General features: G+C 48.2%; 2 protein-coding genes across 2 annotated transcripts in view; one reads left to right on the forward strand and one right to left on the reverse strand.

Annotated features, from left to right (window-relative positions):
• On the forward strand, positions 1 to 4,908 carry coq5 (coenzyme Q5, methyltransferase). Its single transcript, XM_062542487.1, has 7 exons — positions 1 to 202; positions 879 to 1,028; positions 1,995 to 2,231; positions 2,373 to 2,479; positions 3,314 to 3,402; positions 3,858 to 3,969; positions 4,296 to 4,908. The coding sequence occupies exons 1-7, from the start codon at positions 1 to 3 to the stop codon at positions 4,395 to 4,397; spliced, it is 999 nt and encodes a 332-aa protein (XP_062398471.1). The 3' UTR covers positions 4,398 to 4,908.
• Positions 4,909 to 5,043: 135 nt separating this feature from the next.
• The window catches only part of znrf3 (zinc and ring finger 3), a 76,154-nt gene continuing 61,312 nt past the window's right edge, over positions 5,044 to 19,885 (reverse strand). Inside the window, exons 3-8 of the mRNA XM_062542488.1 lie at positions 15,909 to 15,983; positions 13,365 to 13,496; positions 12,753 to 12,860; positions 12,107 to 12,274; positions 10,565 to 10,667; positions 5,044 to 9,960 (exon numbers count right to left, since the gene is read on the reverse strand). Coding sequence (XP_062398472.1) covers positions 7,724 to 9,960; positions 10,565 to 10,667; positions 12,107 to 12,274; positions 12,753 to 12,860; positions 13,365 to 13,496; positions 15,909 to 15,983 — 2,823 coding nt within the window. The 3' untranslated portion in view covers positions 5,044 to 7,723. The remainder of the gene's footprint in view (positions 9,961 to 10,564; positions 10,668 to 12,106; positions 12,275 to 12,752; positions 12,861 to 13,364; positions 13,497 to 15,908; positions 15,984 to 19,885) is intronic.

Below are 19,885 nucleotides of genomic sequence, written 5' to 3' on the forward strand. Positions count from 1 at the left end.
ATGGCGATCCCCGTGAGGTGTGTTGCACGAAGGATATTCCGTGATTGCACGCGTAAAGTAAGCGTTTTATCAACACAGCAAGCCACCAAGCCGATTTATCCTTCTAACAGCATAGTTTGTAGATTCTACAGTAATGATTCCGAGGGGAAAAGTACACATTTCGGCTTCGAGACGGTACCAGAGGGGGAGAAAGCCGAGAGAGGTAGGCTAAGTTACATATTGCCTTGATAACCTTCTCAATGGGAACAGTAATGCAAGACACTCTGATGTATTAGGACATACACATTTCATATATTTCAAGGTCAGCCTAACCTTCACGAATCACAAAAATCCTGGTAAGACTGTGTTCTCCTCATTGAAGAAGAAGTCTGAACGATGACCATATTTCATCCAGTTAATAAACGTTTATGAGAGCTACATTTCTAGTCACATCTCAGTCGGTTGAACTGTTGTACTTTGTGATGAAAGTAATGACAGTAAGCATATCAAACGACTGACAAGAGCTGACAATGATGTGTCGGTGTGAGATGTGTTGGTGTGACTATGTCGCCCCCTGTTAGGCTAATTTATTTATCTGCAAATTGTGTCAACGTTAGCCTGGTGAGAGTTGATTCCTGCTGCAGAATACTTCTAGGCCTCTTGGTCATTACATAACCCAGAACATAGTCAGTGTTATAGTATAAGTTGATGCTGTTTCATATTTGTTCTTGGCAACACTGTAGCCTACGCTAGCTACAGTCATTCCAATATAGCAATGTTTAATTGAATAGTGCCACCACCTTTACTTTGTGCTATGTTTTGAAAATATAGACCAAACAAACCTTGCATTTTCAGAATTATGTTTATGTGATTTGCATTTTCTCTGTTCCTCATGTCAGTGTATAAGGTGTTTGAGAGTGTGGCTGAGAAGTATGACGTAATGAACGACGCCATGAGCATGGGCGTCCATCGGCTGTGGAAGGACATGCTGCTCCACATCATGAACCCGCTGCCAGGCGCACGCCTGCTCGACGCGGCAGGTGGCACGGGTATGTGAACAAGAAAATAGACTTTGTGTTTTCGGCTTGGTAAAGTAAAATTGCATTTGGAGGGTGTTGTTCTGAACTGTGTCTGACTGGAGAATTTAAAGATGCACTCAATAAGGTATTGTATGTATATAATAATAATAATAATAATAAAAACATTGGCTGTTCTTGAGTGCCACAGATTTTTTTTTTTAAATAATCTTTGCTGAAGTATGGGCTCTGTGTAGCCTGATAAGTTGTGGGTTTATCTCCGGCTTACACTGTTGTGCTGTAACCCTGAATTGCTTCTGGGGACATTGGCCCTTGTAATATAAATCCCATATGTAAATTGCGTTGGATTAAATCATCTGCTACATGTCTAAATATACAGTAAATGTAATGTAACTGGACAAGTAGACCTGACTCCCATTAGGAGGGCCCAGCTTGGTCAGCACTGAGCAGTTTGTGGTGTGGGGTGTGTGTGCATGGGGGCAGCCGTGGGGGGCAGCCGTGGTGTACTGGTTAGCGCATCGGGCTTGTAACCGGAGGGTTGCCGGTTCGATCCCCGACAAGTCCACCACGGCTGAAGTGCCCTTGAGCAAGGCACCTAACCCCTCACTGCTCCCCGAGCGCCGCTGGTTGGGCAGGCAGCTCACTGCTCTGGGTTGTGTGATTCACCTCACTGTGTGTTCACTGTGTGCTGTGTGTTCACTAATTCGGTTAAATTGGGTTAAATGCAGAGAACTGAATTTCCCTCACGGGATCAAAAAAGTATATATTCTATTCTATTCTATTCATGGGTGTGCATGCTGTAGTGCCTTAGTTTTTTTTTATATATATAAGGGTGTTGTGGAGGGTGGTACCATATTGTATGTTTTATGTTTATGTAATAACCTTTGTGTACCGCCGATGCTCCTGTATGCCCAAGACGAATTTCTCTCGCAAGAGAGACAATAACAGCACTTACCGTACCTACTGGTCTCATCTCAGGCGATATCTCCATCCGCTTCCTGGAGTACACGCGCACCCAGCGAGAGCGGCAGCAGAGGCGCTCCGTGCGCTCCCAGCAGACCCTGTCCTGGCAGGACATATCCCAGAACTACACACCCAGCGATGACCAGGGGCCTGCAGAGTCCACCGCAGTGTCCACCGCAGTGGTCTGCGACATCAACAAGGAGATGCTGAAGGTTGGCAAGGACAAGGCAGAGAAACTAGGCTACAGCTCAGGTAGAGTAGTAGCTGCTATAATAATAACAATACTACTACAACTAATAATAATAATAATAATTATTATTATTAAAATTCCTATTATTATTCTTATTGTTATCTCAGTAATGGGAGTGATGATGTTGCTGGTCTGCTTTACAGGCTTATCGTGGGTTGTGGGGGATGCAGAGGAACTTCCTTTCGCGGACGACCAGTTTGACGTTTACACAATAGCTTTTGGCATCCGCAATGTCACTCACATTGAACAGGTGCATGCCATGTCTGTGCTCTTTAGAAGTTAGAACTCTCCAGTGCTTCAGGAAAGTTTATATAGTTGTATGTGAAACTCGAAATTAACTAATTAGTTGACAGATTTGTTTTAATTGTGTGTGTGTGTGTGTGTGTATATATGAGTTCAGATGCAAAAGCCTATTAACGCCACTATAATGATGGTGACTGAATTCTCTGAACACATGCGTTAATCAAATAATTTAGCTTAAAAACCCTCTACATACTACTCTCTTCCTGGTCTGAATTATCGATTTGACGGCAAAAACCTATAGGAGCCTGATATTGCTCATTGAAAAGAAAAGTGGTCAGACTGATTTAGAGGGTTCACTAGCAGAACAATTTGAGCTTTTTTCTGTGTGATGTTGAACAAGATACTAATGGTGTGTAGGGCTGTAACGGTACAAAAATGACAATTCGGTACGTGTTTCGGTGTTGAAGTCACAGGTTTGGTTAATTTTCGGTTCAATTAGCCTGCAAGTACTGCTAGCGTAATATTCACTGACAGTGTTGCTGATGGTCAAGAGCTGGAATAGTATTTTGAAAATGTGTGAAACATTTTTTGGTGTTAAGTAAACTGACATGGTCCACCACCTTAAATGTTTGTATGGAAACTTGAATTTGAAACATGCTCGGCACATAAAAAAAAGCCTAGTGTTTATCACTGTATAAACATTTGGTACACATCTGCATTGAACGTCTTGTACCTAAATGGTTCTATTCAAATATGTGTACCTTTACACCCCTAATGGGATGTGTATCGTGGGGTGAGATACTGAATAAGATGCTGGTGTGTGTGTGTGTCTTCTGACCAGGCCCTGGATGAGGCCCTGCGTGTGCTGAAACCAGGCGGCAGATTCATGTGTCTGGAGTTTAGCAAAGTGTCCAATCCTCTACTGTCCAGGTGAAGAACAATTTGTTATTTTGTTTTTGGCTAAAGAAAAACAACACCAGCGCATAAGCAAGGTGTTAGTTGCACCTTAAGCTGTATTGGGCACATTGTTACCTTGGTACATTTACAAGTTAATAATCACATAAACATTTTGTTGTTGGCAAGACAAAGCATCTTATTTGTCCATATGACCAAACATTTATACTATTTGTCTTGTCCACAAATTAAATTAAATTAATAAAAAACAACCTGAACTGCCCCCTGAAGGAATGTGGTGGTTCTTTGTTGGCTACAGAATGGTTAACTCATGTATAACCCTAGGCCTTAGCCTTTCATCTTTTGTTTTTGTTAAGTTAGGAAATTAATTAATAGGGTGTAACTCACCATAGGGTGTAAGCATTGCAGCTATTGTCTACATGTTTTATTGCTTTGCTTATTGTTCATGTAGATATTCTTCTCCTCTGTAGGCTGTACGACGCCTACAGTTTCCAACTGATTCCCGTCATGGGCGAGGTCATTGCTGGTGACTGGAAGTCCTACCAGTACCTGGTGGAGAGCATCCGCAAGTTCCCGGATCAGGTAAATATAGGCCTCTAACTACCGCTGTAATCTCATTCAGCATGCCCACGCTCTGCTTGTTGCGGTATCCGCTCTCACGACGAAGGATCCTTTCCCGTAGTGCTAATTTGGGACACGGATGATGTAGTTATAGATGTATAACAAAGAGTTTTTGTCCACAACCACCAAACCGACTGCATTTGAATGGAAGTGCTTTGTGTCTGGGAGAACAGAGCGTGCAGAAGTTTGATGTTTTTGTTTTCATTTTTTGTTGCCAGCGTTTCAGTGACGGCTCTTGCTTGTGTTACACGAATAATAAGGTTCTCTGTGCCCCTCTCTCTCTCTAGGAAACCTTTAAGGGCATGATTGAGGATGCTGGCTTTTTCCAAGTGCAATACTTCAACTTGACTGGTGGCGTGGTAGCCATTCATTCGGGCTTCAAGCTATGAGCGGAACTGCTACTGTCCAGCGGGCAAAAGCGACAAAAATGTACCGAATAAGTGATGAGGCGGGAACCACAGAACACATAGGCCTCCCTGGATGTTGTGCAAATGTTTCACCATTGTTGAGCTAACGTTGTGGATACGGTTCACTACCGTTTAGCTAACGCTGTGCTCTTTCCCAAGAGGAGGGCAGAAGTGTTACACATCTGTTTTGCGACTGGGTTGCTGAAATATTGTCTTGTTATTTTTACTCAAAGAGTGATGTTGGGGGAGAAAAGGACACTGTATTTATTGCTCTGTGATGTTGCAAAAGGGAGTTTTGAAAGGCGAGCTTGCGGTGCCAAGACTTCGCTGTCCTGTCTGGTTTGTGTAAGAGAAATGGCCTTGCATTCCCCCCCCCGGCATTTAAGGACAGCAAAAGCACTGCAGCCGAGAGGCGGTTGGGAAACACAGATGTGTGTTCACATATAGAACATTTTTTTGTGAAAACATCAAATAAATTATGTGATGAGTTTTATATTCATTTTTAATGTTGTGTCTTGATCAATCCAGCTGAGGACAGTATTTGTTCTGATGTAGTTGCAAAGAATCAGTTATTCATGTTCTGAACAATGACTGGCACATTCGAACAGCACAAAAGCTTAAAAGCAAGAGTCAACAACATTCATTTACTTGAATAAAACCATATATTTTTCAGATCTTTGTACACTTTGTTACAAAACTGTATGGTACTAAATTTTTAAAATCAGTTTTTGGTCAGAGAATATTTAATTGTTTTGTGTGCAATTACCATGTATTTACAAGTCTCACGTTAGTGATCTCAAAAACCAAAGCAATAATAATAATAAAAAAAAATCCAAACCTTTCATACACTCTGAACATAAGACATGGCTTAAAGATAAATATATTAGTAAATAAATATTCAGAGAACATATTTCCATTCATGAAATGCGCTGCTATACAGATACTGAAATATACACAGATTGATTTCTAGCCTTTTTTCTTTTTTTAAAACATTTGTAAAATGGTAATGATGGAGAAAATAATTATATTTTTAAAAAATTAAAAAATATTATTTTTTGTACACATTTGTCTTTTATACAATCTTCTTAAGTGCTACAAACAATACAAAAAATTAAATAGTGACTCAGGTACCCCAAAATGTTACATTTGCAGTACATATCTCTATGCAAGGCAAGATTCGATTCTTGGCCATGAATTACGGCACCAGGTTACAGTTTCAGCATCCTAGACAGTAGCAGGCTCTGGTTCTGATTCGGCCTGCAGCCGGCCAGGACCTGGCGCTTCGCCAGACTCCGAGCCAGATCTGGACCGGTTCCGTGCCAGAATCGGCGGCTAGCGGGTACATAAATAATCAAAAACCAAAAAACAGTTCTCTTTCCTCATGGCCGCCAGTTGTGAGCTTGATGGGTACATTTCATAGAAACAATATAAAAACCTCTGTGTACACAGAAAAAAAGGCATGAGGAGATCGCTGTGTGGATGATGTGAGCTTGTGTTGAACATGTGTGAGTGAGGGAAGAAAAGAAAAGAAAAGAAGACATGGCGAGAGAAAGAGAGAGACAGTGAGTGAGTGAATGAAAGAATGAGAGAATGTTTGTGTATGTGTGTGTGTTTGTGAAAAGCTTGAAACGAAGATGCTGCTTTGAATTAGTTTGCTTCAGAAACCCCCCACCACATCCTAATGGTTTCCAAACGAGTTTCTGCTTTGGCCTAGTAAAAAGACACGCATGAGAGCTGTACTATCACTGAAACAAACACACACACACACACACACACACACACACACACACACACACACACACACACACACACACACACACACACACACACACACACACACACACACACGGACCACTCAGAAGGTGGTACAGTATGAAAATTATGAAAATCATTCTCAGAAGTAGAGGTAAAGCAGTCTTGAGTGGAAATAATCCCAGCCCATTAACACATTCTCTCTCTCACACTCTCTCTCGCTCAAACACACACCTATACTTTGGTGCTATACCCTATAGACAGCCTAAAACAGACCCTCTTTGAATCGCTGGTAGATTTGTTAGAGAAAAAAAAAAATGTAACCTTTGTCTTGGTCTGTGTTTTATTATCACTATTCCAAAGGAGACCTGAGCCCTGAGAAAGTTGAAAAGGGAGCAAAAGTGGAAGTCCTCAAACAGACATCACCATTCATCTGCTTAGCTTCAACAACAACTGCACTGATACTAGATTTGTAAAACCGCATCATTTAAAAAACTTAAAAAAAAAATGAACTCTGAATTGCAGCATGATAAGCTTTGGGATGACTGATTCCTTCCCACAATGCACTGCAGATCATTTAGGCTGTTTGTGAATGCGCACCATTGAGTGCATGCGAGATAGAGCATGTAAAAATAACTAAGACTACTGGCATTATGATGTGTAGAAACATGGTCTTGGCAAACTGGTAAAAACAAAGAAAGAAATTACACTCTTAAAACGAATGTGTTGTCCCTATCTGGACACAGAGATGTGTTATAAAACAACTTGTGTTATTTTCAATGCAAATTGTGTTATTTTCAACACACGTTTTGTAACAAATAAAAAAAAAAGGACACAAACTGTGCTGTCTATCTGGATGAGTTAAAAAACGACACAAGTTGTGTTGTTTTAAGAGTGTAGCAATGAAATGTTTAAAATTCGACAAACAATCAAAACAATCAGTGTGTGTGGGGGCACTAGTGTGTGAAAGCAGAGACCTTCAGTTGTGTGAATGAATGAATGAATGAATGAATAAATGAACGAATGCATGAACGAATGCATGAATGAATGAAAGAATGAATGAAGATATGGTCCTGCTCTTGTACCAGACACACCCAGTTCATCAGATGGGAATTGGCTTTGGAATAGATCCTGGCCAGTGCCCTCAGACAGATGTGCTTCATACGTGTTTCTGCTGATTCTGCTGCAGCCATTTGTTTTATCCTCCGTTTCATACAGCAGCATTTTATGTAATCCGAAACGTTGTCTACTACTTTTGCAGAAGGCCACAGGAGTCCAATGGAATCCAAAAGGGGGGTGAGGCAAGATGATGAGAGACAACAAGAGAGAGAAAGAAAAAAGAAAGTAGAGAATAAAAAAAACAAAAAGTAGAGGGAAAAAAATAGATCATTAAGAGATAAAACCTCAGTAGAAACTCACACAGTTTGTGATGTAGACATTCAGTGAAGGTTTAACAAGGCAACTGCAGAGAAACAGGTTAAGAGAGGTGGGTTGGATGCAAGAGGCCACTGTGGTTGGGGTTAGGGGTTAGGGGTCAGGGGTCGTGAGTCTCAGTCTCATACCCCACAGGCCTCGTCAGTGGCTGTGCAGGCGACGCTGGCGGCGGGGGAGCAGTGTGTGGAGGAGACCCTGGTGGCGGGGAACAGGGCCTGGGCCTCCAGCGAGTACGCCGCCTGTCTGCTCCGCGGATAAGGTCCCGAGGGGGGGAAGAGGGCCCTGGCGGGCTCACTAGTCCGCCCCGCCACCGCCTCCTCTTCCTCCTCCTCCTCCTCCTCCTCCTCCTCCTCCTCGTGGGCCTGGGCGATGCGGCACGAGCGCAGCAGGGACGCCCGCGGCTCCGCGTCGGGCCCCTCGAGTCCCGGCTCGCCGTCCGCGTCCCCGTCGGCGTCCCCGGGGATGATGGGGATCCGGCGGCTGGGCTCGCGGACGCCCAGTACTCGCTCGCCGGCCGCGGCAGTGGAGTCCAGCGGCGAGTACTGGACGCTCACGGCGTAGTCCTCCGAGTAACAGTCCGCGCTCATCCTGCCGCCCGCGCCAACCATGCCACCGCCACCACCACCCGCTCCACCACTGCTACGCCCACCAGAGCCGCGCTGCATGGCCAGCTCCTGGTAGAAGCAGCAGGGCAGGCCGTCGTACCCTCCGTGCTCACCAACGCCACCAACACCAACACCGCTACCGCCGGCACCACCTCCCGGGGGGTCCGAGGGGGACACTCCCGGCCCGCGTAAGTTCACGGGGCTCAGGCCTGGAGCGTCGAGGTGCCTCCCCGAGTCCTGGCCCGGGTGGAGCGGCAGGGTCTCCAGGCAGCAGCTGCACCCCCCACCGTCTCCGCCTTCCTCCTCCTCCTCCATCTCCTCCTCGTCCTCCTCCTCCACCGGGAGCCTGTGGCGGCCCATCGCGGCCCCGTACGACGAGGCCTCCCGGTGCTGGTGCTGGTGCTGGTGCTGGTGCTGGTGCTGGAGGGTGGTGGAGCTGGAGCTGGCGGTGGCTGAGGTGCAGCTGCCGTCCCTGGGCTCGGGGAGCAGAGGGCGGCCGCTACAGAGAGAGTCCTTCCCGCAGGCGGTGGTGGAGAGGAGCTGCTGCTGATGGTGCTGCTGATGGTGCTGGTGTTGATACTGGTAGTGCTGGTCTGCGGGGGTGTAGCAGGGGGCCGGCGGGGGCGGTGGTGGGGGTGGCGGGGACGTCAGCTGCATGCAGTCCAGGCCCCCGGGCGAAGGGGGGCAGTCCTCGGCCGAACCCACCACCACGGCCCCCGAGGTAGAGGAAGGACACCCGGCGGACACACCAGCACCGGGACCGGGACCGGAACCGAAACCCGGGCCACTACCCGCCGACACGGCCAGCTCGCCTCCGCCCGACCCCCGGCAGGGGCTACGGCTCCGGTAGACGTAGGGGTCGTAGTCGCTGCTCAGCGAGCTGCGGAAGGTGGAGCAGCTGCCGTAGACGCCCTGGTTGCTGACCTCGGTGCAGTCCAGCATGGAGTCGCTGGACGAGCAGTGGCACTGCGCCGACGACGACGAGCTGCTGCTGCTGTCGCTGCCCGGGCAGTCGGCCAGGTAGCCGCTGCACACCGACCGGTGGCCGTGGTAACAGCTGAGCCCCGAACTGCTGCTAGCGCCACCGGCACCCCCGGCACCGCCTCCTCCTCCCGGCCCGAGGCCGACGTCCCCCAGCCGCGAGCTGGAGGTGGGGGCCATGTGGACCACGGTGGGGTAGAGGAGTCCCTGCTGGAAGGCCCGGCTCTGGCCCTTATGTGGGCCTAGGGGCCCTGTAGCGCCCCCTGTGGGCTGACCGTGGGCATCAGTCTGGGGGAAGGTCAGGCCCTGGAAGTAGTAGTGCTGGTACATGGTCTCGTACTGCGAGAAGCAGGGCGCGCGCGAGAAGTTGCGCCCGTGGAACTTGGAGCGCTTGAAGCCGCCGCCGGCGTGCGACTGCGGGTAACCGGCGGCGGCGGCAGCGGCGGCGGCGGCGGCGGCGTTGGCCCGGTGCTCCATGGCGGCGCAGTGGTGCGGCCCCAGCGTGTGCTCCAGGTGCAGCGTGGGATAGCCGCCGCGCAGGAAGGCGGAGGACTGGCCCGGGTACAGGCCCTGCTCGGGGTGCTGGTCCACCGTCAGCACCGTGATGGGGTTGCCGTGCGGGTCCATGCTGGTGCGCGTCGGGTAGGCGGTCACCTGGCCGGCGCGGTGCACGCGGCCCGGGTAGTGGACGGGCAACACCACCCTCTGCTGCCGGCCGTGCACCGGGTTCCCAGGATCCATACACACCGGGCCGCCGTTTCCCTTCTTTTGTTCTATGGGCACACAACGCAACAATGAAATCAACGCATACAGACTACACACCCATACACTAGTTATTCTTATGAAAGACTATACTGTACATTACTTTTCGACTATTAGCCGCAGCTTACACATTGATTTTAGCAAAATTTCTTCAGCTATGAGGTTAATACAGGGGGGCAGTTAATATGGTATTCATATGGTTTTGTTTCTTTTAACTTGCATAAAACACTGTCCTGCGGCTTATACACAAGAAATTACTGTACTATTGTTTATTCATGGGTTTCATCAGGTCCCTTTCCACAGGTGTATAAAATCAAGCACCTTGATTATCAATGCAGACTGCATGGTGCTTGATTAATACACCTGTGCAAAGGGACCTGATGAAACCCATGAATTAGACTTATGGGTATAAAAAGGCTTTATTATTAACATTTTGAAGGACCATGACATCTGAGGCCTCTGGTGATTCCCCTAGCCAAGTGCACATATAAAATGAGGGCATATATTTACAGCATGTGACTAGGGATGAGAACTGGTTTCTGCAGATATACCGTGTTGTTATGCCATACAACGTGAGTATGGATCTGTGAGTATGGATCGAGGTTTCTCACTCACCTATAATGTTGTGTCTGCAGTGCGGACAGGTGTGGTGTTGGAGCAACCACGGGTCCACACACTTCTTATGGAACCGGTGGGCACAGGGGATCACCCGCAGCTCCTGGGCACACACACAGACACACACATGCACGTTTTAGCAAACATCGCAAAACAGTGGGGACAAGGCACGCTCTTGCGTTGATGACCACAAAATCAACCATAGAAATCATCTGCTTGCAAGTCAGGCTTTGAATTCTCAAATGACAGAATGTTCAACCAGAGACAACCATAACAGCCGAGAGTGATAAAAGGAATCCTCCGCCAGTGGTAACCATGACGACCAAAGCATCCTATGCAATGATAACAGAATCTTCACCTAGTTCTAGTGACAACCATGACAACCAAAGAATCCTTGGCAATGATAACAGAATCTCAAACTAGTGGCAACCATGACAACCAAAGAATCCTCGGCAACGATAACAGAATCCTCTCCCGGTGACAACCATGACAACCATAGACTCTTCTGCAATGATAACAGGAATGAGCACTCCACATATATCATTTCACGACTAACAAAACTTTTAGATCAAGACCTGACATTGAAATAGCATAACGGTAACAAATGATCCAGCCCATTATGCAGTGCAGTGTTCACAGACACATGACCCTCTTCTAAAAGGCAGTGGGATGGAAAGCAAAAGCTTCAGAGGGGAGCGAGGCTTTGTGAGCTCTTCCGGAGAGGGCCCTGAATGCTTCTGGAGAGTTCCATGGCAGAGCCTCTGGCCGCTGACTCATCTCCTGGCCTTTCTTAAACCTCTTTGTTGCCTTCTGCCATCACCCTCTCTTTGATGCCATTCAGCCTTTTATAGGACCACTTCCTCTGGGCGTGAAAGTGTGTGTGTGTGTGTGTGTGTGTGTGTGTGTGTGTGTGTGTGTGTGTGTGTGTGTGTGTGTGTGTGTGAGACACAGTTGACTCATAACTACAGAAAAGAAGGGGGGGGGGGGGAACTACAGCCCTCATGGCACCAGTCTTTGTCCATTTGCAGATAACAGTGGGGAGACAGAAAGTCTAACTAACTGCCACCACTATCTTGAATCTTGATACCCATCCTAGAGCTGCTCTAGAGTTAGCATCATGAGGAGCATACTGTAGGAGTTAGTATCATGAGGAGCATACTGTAGGTCAGTCATATCAACCAGTATCCCCACATCACAGAACTGAGCCATACACAAGCACAACCATACACCCCCCTGTTGAAAGACATGCTGATCCACATGACTTGACCGTTTGCCCTTGAGAGTGTTCGTGGGCAGGCCTACTGGAACCCAAGGGATGGCATACCACTACAATTACTTCTTCGACTAGTTTACTTTAGGACAAGTTTCTTGAATTTATTATGTTAGCCATCAAAATATAATAAAAATGAGTACTAATAAACAAAAAGTAGTTTAATTCAATCACAGACTGTTCGGCCCGAAGACCTCAGAGTAAGACAACTGCTTGTGACCATCTTGCATGCGTACTGTACGTGTGTGTGTGTGTGCGTGTTGGCGTCTCACCTCTCCGTCGATGTACTTCTCGAGGCAGATGGCGCAGTCGGAGGTGGAGCTGCTGCTGAGCGAGTCGGACGCCCCGCAGCTGCTCTCGCGCTGACCTTTGCCCTTTGCCTTGAACTTGCGCGTCTCCATCTTCTCCAGCGCCTGGATGGCCATCCTGTTCATGGAGCTCTGCAGGCGGAGCACAGCATCGCATCAGCACCACCACAGCACCACCACAGCACCACCACGGCACCACCACAGCACCACAACAGCACCACAACAGCACCACAACAGCACCACAACAGCACCACAGCGGGACACACGCTTCTGTGCGTGTGTGTGTGTGTGTGTGTGTGTGTGTGTGTGTGTGTGTGTGTGTGTGTGTGTGTGTGTGTGTGTATGTCTGTACTGTATGTGTGTGTGAGTGTTTGAGAGAGTGTGCGAGCATAGGTTGTGTAGAGACGCTCGCAAAAAGGCAGTCAGAATGTGTGCTGCACTCTGAATGAATCTAAAGCATGCTTCTAAACACAGTTAGACGTGACGTGCTGGTTGTAGGCCAACAGACTAAAGAGATGGTGGTTCACCTGGCTGACCCCCTAAGGTCACCTGAAGGTTAAAGGTGAGACTGAGTGAGTTGTTGTTGTTGTTGTTGTTGTTGTTGATTTACCTGGCTGCGGCGCTGCTTGAGTTTGATCTTGATCAGCAGGATGAGACAGACGAGGGACACCACCACGAAAAAAGCCAGGAAGATGCCCATGTCAAAATACTCCGCAGGCTGCTCGTTCAAAATCACAAACAAACAATGGAACTGGGGTTAAATCTCACATCATACAGCACAAAACAATTTAAAACATGAAGTGCTTTAAGAATAATCTGCAAGATAATAGTTCTAGAGAGAGAGAGAGAGAGAGGACAGTGTGTGTGTGTGTGTGTGTGTGTGTGTGTGTGTGTGTGTGTGTGTGTGTGTGTGTGTGTGAGTGTGTGTGTGTGTTGGAGTGTACATTTGTCTGAAAGAGACAGATTGTATAATTGTGTGAGTTTTTGTGTGTGAATGTGTGTGTGTGTGTGTGTGCATACTTGGTATATGCGCATGAATGTGCGTGTGTGAATATTTGTGTGACCGCTCGTATATGAGTGTGTGTGTGTGTGTGTGTGTGTGTGTGTACAGTATGTGTGTGTGTGTGTGTGTGTGTGTGTGTGTGTGTGTGTGTGTGTGTGTGTGTGTGTGTGTGTACAGTATGTGTGTGTGTGTGTGTGTGTGTGTGTGTGGTTCCCTCACCCTTGGCGGCCTGTGCTGGATCCTGGCCCGGGCCACTTTCTGCTTGTTGACGATGTTCATGAGCTTGACGGCGTCGGCGCCCTTGACGTACACCACGGGTCTCTTCAGGGGGTCCTCCGACAGCTGGTTCAGCTGACAAACACACAGCACATTCACACGCAATTAGCACACTGTGCTCGTCAACACAAAGCAGCTTGCTGATTGGTGGGAATAGTCTATGACTCTGTAAATGGGTAATAATAAGCTAAGTGGCGCACTCAGAGTCAGGACACTTTTTCTTAGAGCGCGCACACACACACACACACACACACACACACACACACACACACACACACACACACACACACGCGCGCGTACACACGCACACACATCTACTGGACAGAACGACTGAGAGAGTAAATTGACAAAAACGTGTATTGCATTGGAATCTCCGACGGAATGTTTCAAAATTGACTTTTTCCTCCGGGCCTAACCCCCACGGAGTCTGCATGGAGACAACAGATCCAGAGATGGAGACTATCAATCCAGAGGGACTCTGAGGCATATAGCTTAGGCATAACATGATAGCGTACACCTGTGTCAATACAGTTGGCAGAAGCGTGTGTGTTTCCAACAGGACTGGGACGCCATGTGAGAAAGAGACCTATAGGCTACAGACATGGAAACTGACGCCATGTGAAAGAGAGACCTATAGGCTACAGACATGGAAACTGACGCCATGTGAGAAAGAGACCTATAGGCTACAGACATGGAAACTGACTTATGGAAACTGACGCCATGTGAAAGAGAGCCCTATAGGCTACAGACATGGAAACTGCGGGCGAGGACTGCTGGAGGGGACCACGGTAGACGGAGAGGGAAAAAAAGAGCGCATGAATTGCATGTTCTGAATTTGGACACCGAATTTAGCCTCTCTCTCATCCGCTTTGTATCTCTGCAGTCTAGCGCGGGGCTCTGTAATTACCAGAAACCCAAAGGGAAATACCAGGGATATTCAAACCTCCAGTCCTCAACTTGTCGCCATGTTTCCAAGTGAAATATGGACAGTCAAAACAAACTGCATTTCAGTTTTTTTTTTCTCCGTCTGACGTCCAAGGCCTCATTCTCTGCGACCCCATCTAGCTAATCCATTAGTCGCTTTCATTTAAAAATAAACATAATGTTTCACAGGCTAATCAACACCACTTTGTCTAAAATGGTAAACAGCGGTCCTTCAGCCACTGGTAGCAATTTAGTGTTCCTGTGAAAACAGGAGACGTGACGCGAGACAGATTCAAACACAGACACACACAAACGTGGAGAGGGAAAGATAGAAGACAGAGACAGAGAGAGAGAGAGAGAGAGAGAGAGAGAGAGAGAGAGAGAGAGGGAAAAGATAGAAGACAGAGACAGAGAGAGTGGGAAAGGCAGAAATAGAAAGCGAGAGAGAAAGAGAGAGAGAAGGAGCGAAGTCACAAAAAGAAGGGAAAGAGACTTTTTGGCCAAGAAAGGTTCAAACTAATGGATGTTGGCATTTTGACTTGGCCCCTTGGGAGACCCAGGCGGGTGAGATAGGGCTCTCTTCTCATGGAACTCTTCCTGCTCAGGGGGAGCAGGGCATGGGTGGTGCTGGTGGTGGTGGTGGAGGGTGTCTGTGTCTACGCAAGTTAAAATATCACAAAATACGGTGACGCCGACCATACTGAGATATTGAGACCTTATCGAGAGATCAAACTCCAAAGGGCAGTTTCTCACAGCGTTCCCTCTGAGGGAAGAGGACACCGAAGCCGAGGAGGAACACGGGTGACCTCAACGGCACACGGAATGAGCTCATCACCGAGAGGCTCTCAAATAGAACCCGTCCCGATGCCGTGACAACGGAAGGGGATGCTTCAGACTTGGGTGTCCGAGCACTGACAAGGTCAAACAGATCAGTGCATGATTAATAACCTGGGCGGCTGCTGCGCTGACTACATCCTAAATGTCAGGGCAGGGACTCTGGGTGGGGCAGGACAGGAGAAGGTTGGGTGGTGGTGGGGCAGGACAGGAGGAGGTTGGGTGGTGGTGGGGCAGGACAGGAGGAGGTTGGGTGGTGGTGGTGGAGGAGGAGTGGAGGTGCACAGTAGGCCCAGCCCTGGCCGAGAGGGCCACCTGGTTCTGAGCACCCTCAGCTGGGGGAGAGATCGTCAGATTACTCCCCTGATGATCACCCACACCCATTACACCGTCATACTCGCTCACGTCATCACTCCCAACGCACACACACACACACACACTCCACCCAGCTCAACTTTTACCTCTGTTCAGTGTAGTGTTATAAAACTTAACTCTTTGGACAGAGGAAAAAGTAAAGTGGTGGCGATAATGATTTTTTCAATTATTTTTCCTGATGTTGAGGTGCTACTGTACCAACTGGCTACATTAGCCTCTCTGTCCAATTTAGGTCTGTGGTGTGTCTTAAGCCTTACTTTTCTAGTATTTGCTTATATACTGATCAAGTTATATAATTTTTTTCTATTGCTATCTTGAACAACAACAACAACAACAACAACAAAAAATACTCACTTGATCGATGGCTTCTGGGTTTTCCGACACATCAAAGATGACTGCAGTTGCTCCTCTCTGCACTGCTCTCTTGGCCTGTGGAAGAGAAACATGCTGAGTGAGTCTTTACAACACACTAAACAAACAAGCAAACAAAACATACATACTTAACAAAAGTACCAGAATACTATTACAAATAAGATACATATCTTGTATCAATGGAGAGTATAGGAAACCCAACTTGCATGAACTATTTACACCATGCATGTTCATTACCAGATCAAACCACTAGAGGGCCCTCTTACACTTTAAATAGCACCATCCTCAGAGATTGCATCCAGCAGCCCAACTCTATTCGCTACTCAATATGCGCCCATGTGTTTGACTTTTCCCCCCAAACAATTCACAGTAAGTTAGGCGTACATCAACCCAATTGCTGCAGAAAACCAACCAAGACAGAGTTCAAAGGGACCCAACAGTCAAAGCCGCTCAAATTTGTCAGACTGGCTGTGTGCCTCTCTCGCGATCAAGTCATCAAGTCAGAAATGTCCAACTGAACACAGGAATGCAGCTTTAAATCTTGACAATAATTGTCAAGTGCTCCACTGATAGAAAACGAATTCAGATATTAAATGATTAGATGATGAATCTAATGATGAATTGATGATCATTTTTGACCAAAAAAATAAAATAAAATAAAAATAAAACAACCGCTCTTCATTCAGACTTAGAGTCACTCAAAACGGTCATTAAGAGAGGGGGGTCACTTTTAGGCAGGTGGAGCCACTTTAAACTGTCCCTCTCCGTCCCCTTCGTCCTCCTAACTGTCCCCAGCTGCACGGAGTTGGGAAGTCCACTCCAATACCTGATATGGGAAAACAATCCCAGCTATGCAGCGCTTTCTGCTGGACTTCAACACGGCCCTACACGTGTCATGGCACAGGCGGGAAGAAAAAAGTGGGGGAAAAAAGTAAATATCTGTTTCTGGTCTCAAAACCGTACCAATTATGACCCCCAGCCACACACACACACACACACACACACACACACACACACACACACACACACACACACACACACACACACACACACACACACACACACACACACACACACACACACACACACACACACACACACACACACACACAACACACACACACACACACACACACACACACACACACACACACACACACACACAGTCATATTGGAGTTTTTTTTCTGTCCAGGCCGACCAAGTATTTGGAGTCGCTGGACCACAGAGGAACGGAGCGAGCGAGGAGCGAGCGGCTGATTCCAATCTGAGGCCGCCCGTGTCTAGGGCTTTATATAGCCTAGCCTGGACGCTAGCGCTCATATAGAGTACAGGCTGCCTATGGGTGCGGTCAGGCGGCGAGCGCCAGAGCCCGGGCCTATACTTTGAGACGAGCGCAGAGCATTCTCGCCGTCGGATATATATTTCAAAAACACAGAGCGTCACGGAGACAGACAGAGAGGGAGGGAAGGAGAGAGGGAGGAAGAGAGAAAGAGAGAGAGAGAGAGAGAGAGAGAGAGAGAGAGAGAGAGAGAGAGAGAGAGAGAGTATGAGGAAAGATACTTCACGGCCTGACAAGTCTTTCTGTCTTTCTCTTGCCCTCCCTCTCTCTCTCTCCCTCTCTATCTGTCTGTCTCTCGAACACACTAACGCGGGCACCAAAGGGTGGTTGGCCGCCTGTCTGTGTGATACTGGCGCCAGATCAGAGAGGGAGTGAGGAAAGCAAACAGTTCACACAACATCTGACCCCCCCTGCCCCCCCCCCCCCCCCCCCCCCCCCCCCAACCCTCATCGCCACTACCCAGGCAGCCTCCCTTCCTCCCTCTCCCCCAGTCACTCAGGACTGGCCGGCCTCTCTCCCTCACCTCTCACCTTCAATCCGAAGAGAGGAAGTGTGTGTGTGTGTGTGTGTGTGTGTGTGTGTGTGTGAGAGAGTGTGTGTGTGTGTGTGTGTGTGTGTGTGTGTGTAGCACAGAGTTCGTCAGACTGGGGCCAACGGCAGTGCTGTTATTACAGGGCTCTGAGAGGAAGCAATTTGTACCTGAGGAAACTCTTCTCACTCTCTCTCTCTCTCTCTCTCTCTTTTGTAATTAGGAGCTACTGGTTCGGGGTGTTGGAGGCTGTGGTGTATGTGTGTGTATACGTGACAAGCCAGATTGAGTGGTGTATTGAGTGGTGTATGTGTGTGTGTTTGGAGAGCAGGGGAGCGGGGGACGGGGGTGACAACACTCATACAAACATAACCTATATAACAAAACACCGGCAGCCAACGAAGATGGCATCATACGCAATGAATCACACTGTATGTGACATGACTCAGTGGTTCCTATCAGGCATGATGCATGCACTGCACTGCAAAACAACATCAGACAACATGTGCCCACTGTAGCGCATGCCAGCCAGCGGGGGGCCAGTACTGGACCGGACGCAGGGAACGCATATCAAAAGAGTTCTGTTGGGGGGGGGGGGGGAGGGTGGTGGGCAACCGACACTTCAGGTCAAGAGGCTACATTGGCATGTTCATGTCCTCGCCCTCTCTCTGTCTCTTTCTCTCTCTTTCTTTCTCTCAAAACAGACCAGTTCGTACGCAAGCCCTGCTCACACACCGCTCACACACACACACTGCTCACACACTGCTCACACACACACAGCTCACACACACACTGCTCACACACACACACACAGCTCACACACACACTGGGTGCTGGTCCCCTCCACGTTGTGACATCATGTTTTGGGTGCTGGTCGTTGCCACAGCGCGCAGAACGACACAGCACAACCTCCAGCGCGTCACCGTACTCTGTGTGTGTGTGTGTGTGTTGGAATGAATCATGCGCGTGTGCACACACACACACTAACAACTGCAGACACTCAGTAGGATGATGCAACGTCAGATAAAAGCGATAAGCTGGTTATTTATTGATCATATGAACCCTGCCAACATTCAAGGCACAACATGGACAGAAACGGGAGTGTGTATGTGTAGGAGTGTGTGTCTTAGTGTGTGGGAGTGTGTAGGTGGGGGAGAGCGATGAAAGAGCCGGCACTAACTTTGTACCCAAAATAATAACACAAGGTGTGCTTTGAGTGAGTAAATCAACATGCAACTGTCTAATGCAACTTATTAAAGATCGTCTTTTTGGCGGCCAATAGCATGAGGGTAAAGGGCAGAAGAAGAGGACATTGAAGTGTGGTCAGAGACACACACACACACACACACACACACACACACACACACACACACACACACACACACACACACACACACACACACACACACACACACACACACACACACACACACACACACACACACACACACACACACACACACACACACACACACACACACACACACACACACACACACACACACACACACAGCCCATCTACCAGCCTCTTTATTCAGCTGAAAAATCAGCCCTTTTGATGATAGCCATCTGGGTTAATAATTAATAGCACTTGGTAAAAGGGCCTAGGAGTAAAGAGAGAGAAATGGAAGGGAAAGCGTGTGAGAGTGTGTGTGTGTGTGTGTGTGTATATAGAGGGGGTGCTGGAATCTCCACTTGGGCATGTGTGGCTGTGCAGAAACTTGCCTGCCCAGGCTAAAAATGCACCTTAAAAGACTAGAATCTAGCCGCAGGCCAAGAAGCGAGGCCGGCCGGCCGGTCCCATCTCCCCTCCCCCGGTCACCTTCAGGTGAGTGAACACCAGCCCCATGGTCACCTGCAGCCTGGACGCAGTCAAGAGCTCCTGTGCGTTTACAGCACTGACCTCACCTGCCTCTGTCTGCTGGGCCTGGGACGGAAATGACCCCCGAGTGCCACAAATCAAGCACTTCACACAATCCACTCAACATCTAGGTGTGTGTGTGTGTGTGTGTGTGTGTGTGTGTGTGTGTGTGCGTGCCCATGTCAGTAGATTTACAGGACTACACTGGACACTGAACCTAGGTGTGAGG

This window comes from Sardina pilchardus, chromosome 8 (assembly GCF_963854185.1).
Source record: "Sardina pilchardus chromosome 8, fSarPil1.1, whole genome shotgun sequence".
NCBI classification, from domain to species: Eukaryota; Metazoa; Chordata; class Actinopteri; order Clupeiformes; family Clupeidae; genus Sardina; species Sardina pilchardus.

Coding starts and splice junctions, on each gene's coding strand:
- coq5 (XM_062542487.1), top strand. CDS start 1: ATGGCGATCCCCGTGAGGTGTGTTGCACGAAGGATATTCCGTGATTGC. Junction 2,232..2,372: donor GAAACTAGGCTACAGCTCAG/GTAGAGTAGTAG, acceptor TCTGCTTTACAG/GCTTATCGTGGGTTGTGGGG. Junction 3,403..3,857: donor TCCAATCCTCTACTGTCCAG/GTGAAGAACAAT, acceptor TCTCCTCTGTAG/GCTGTACGACGCCTACAGTT.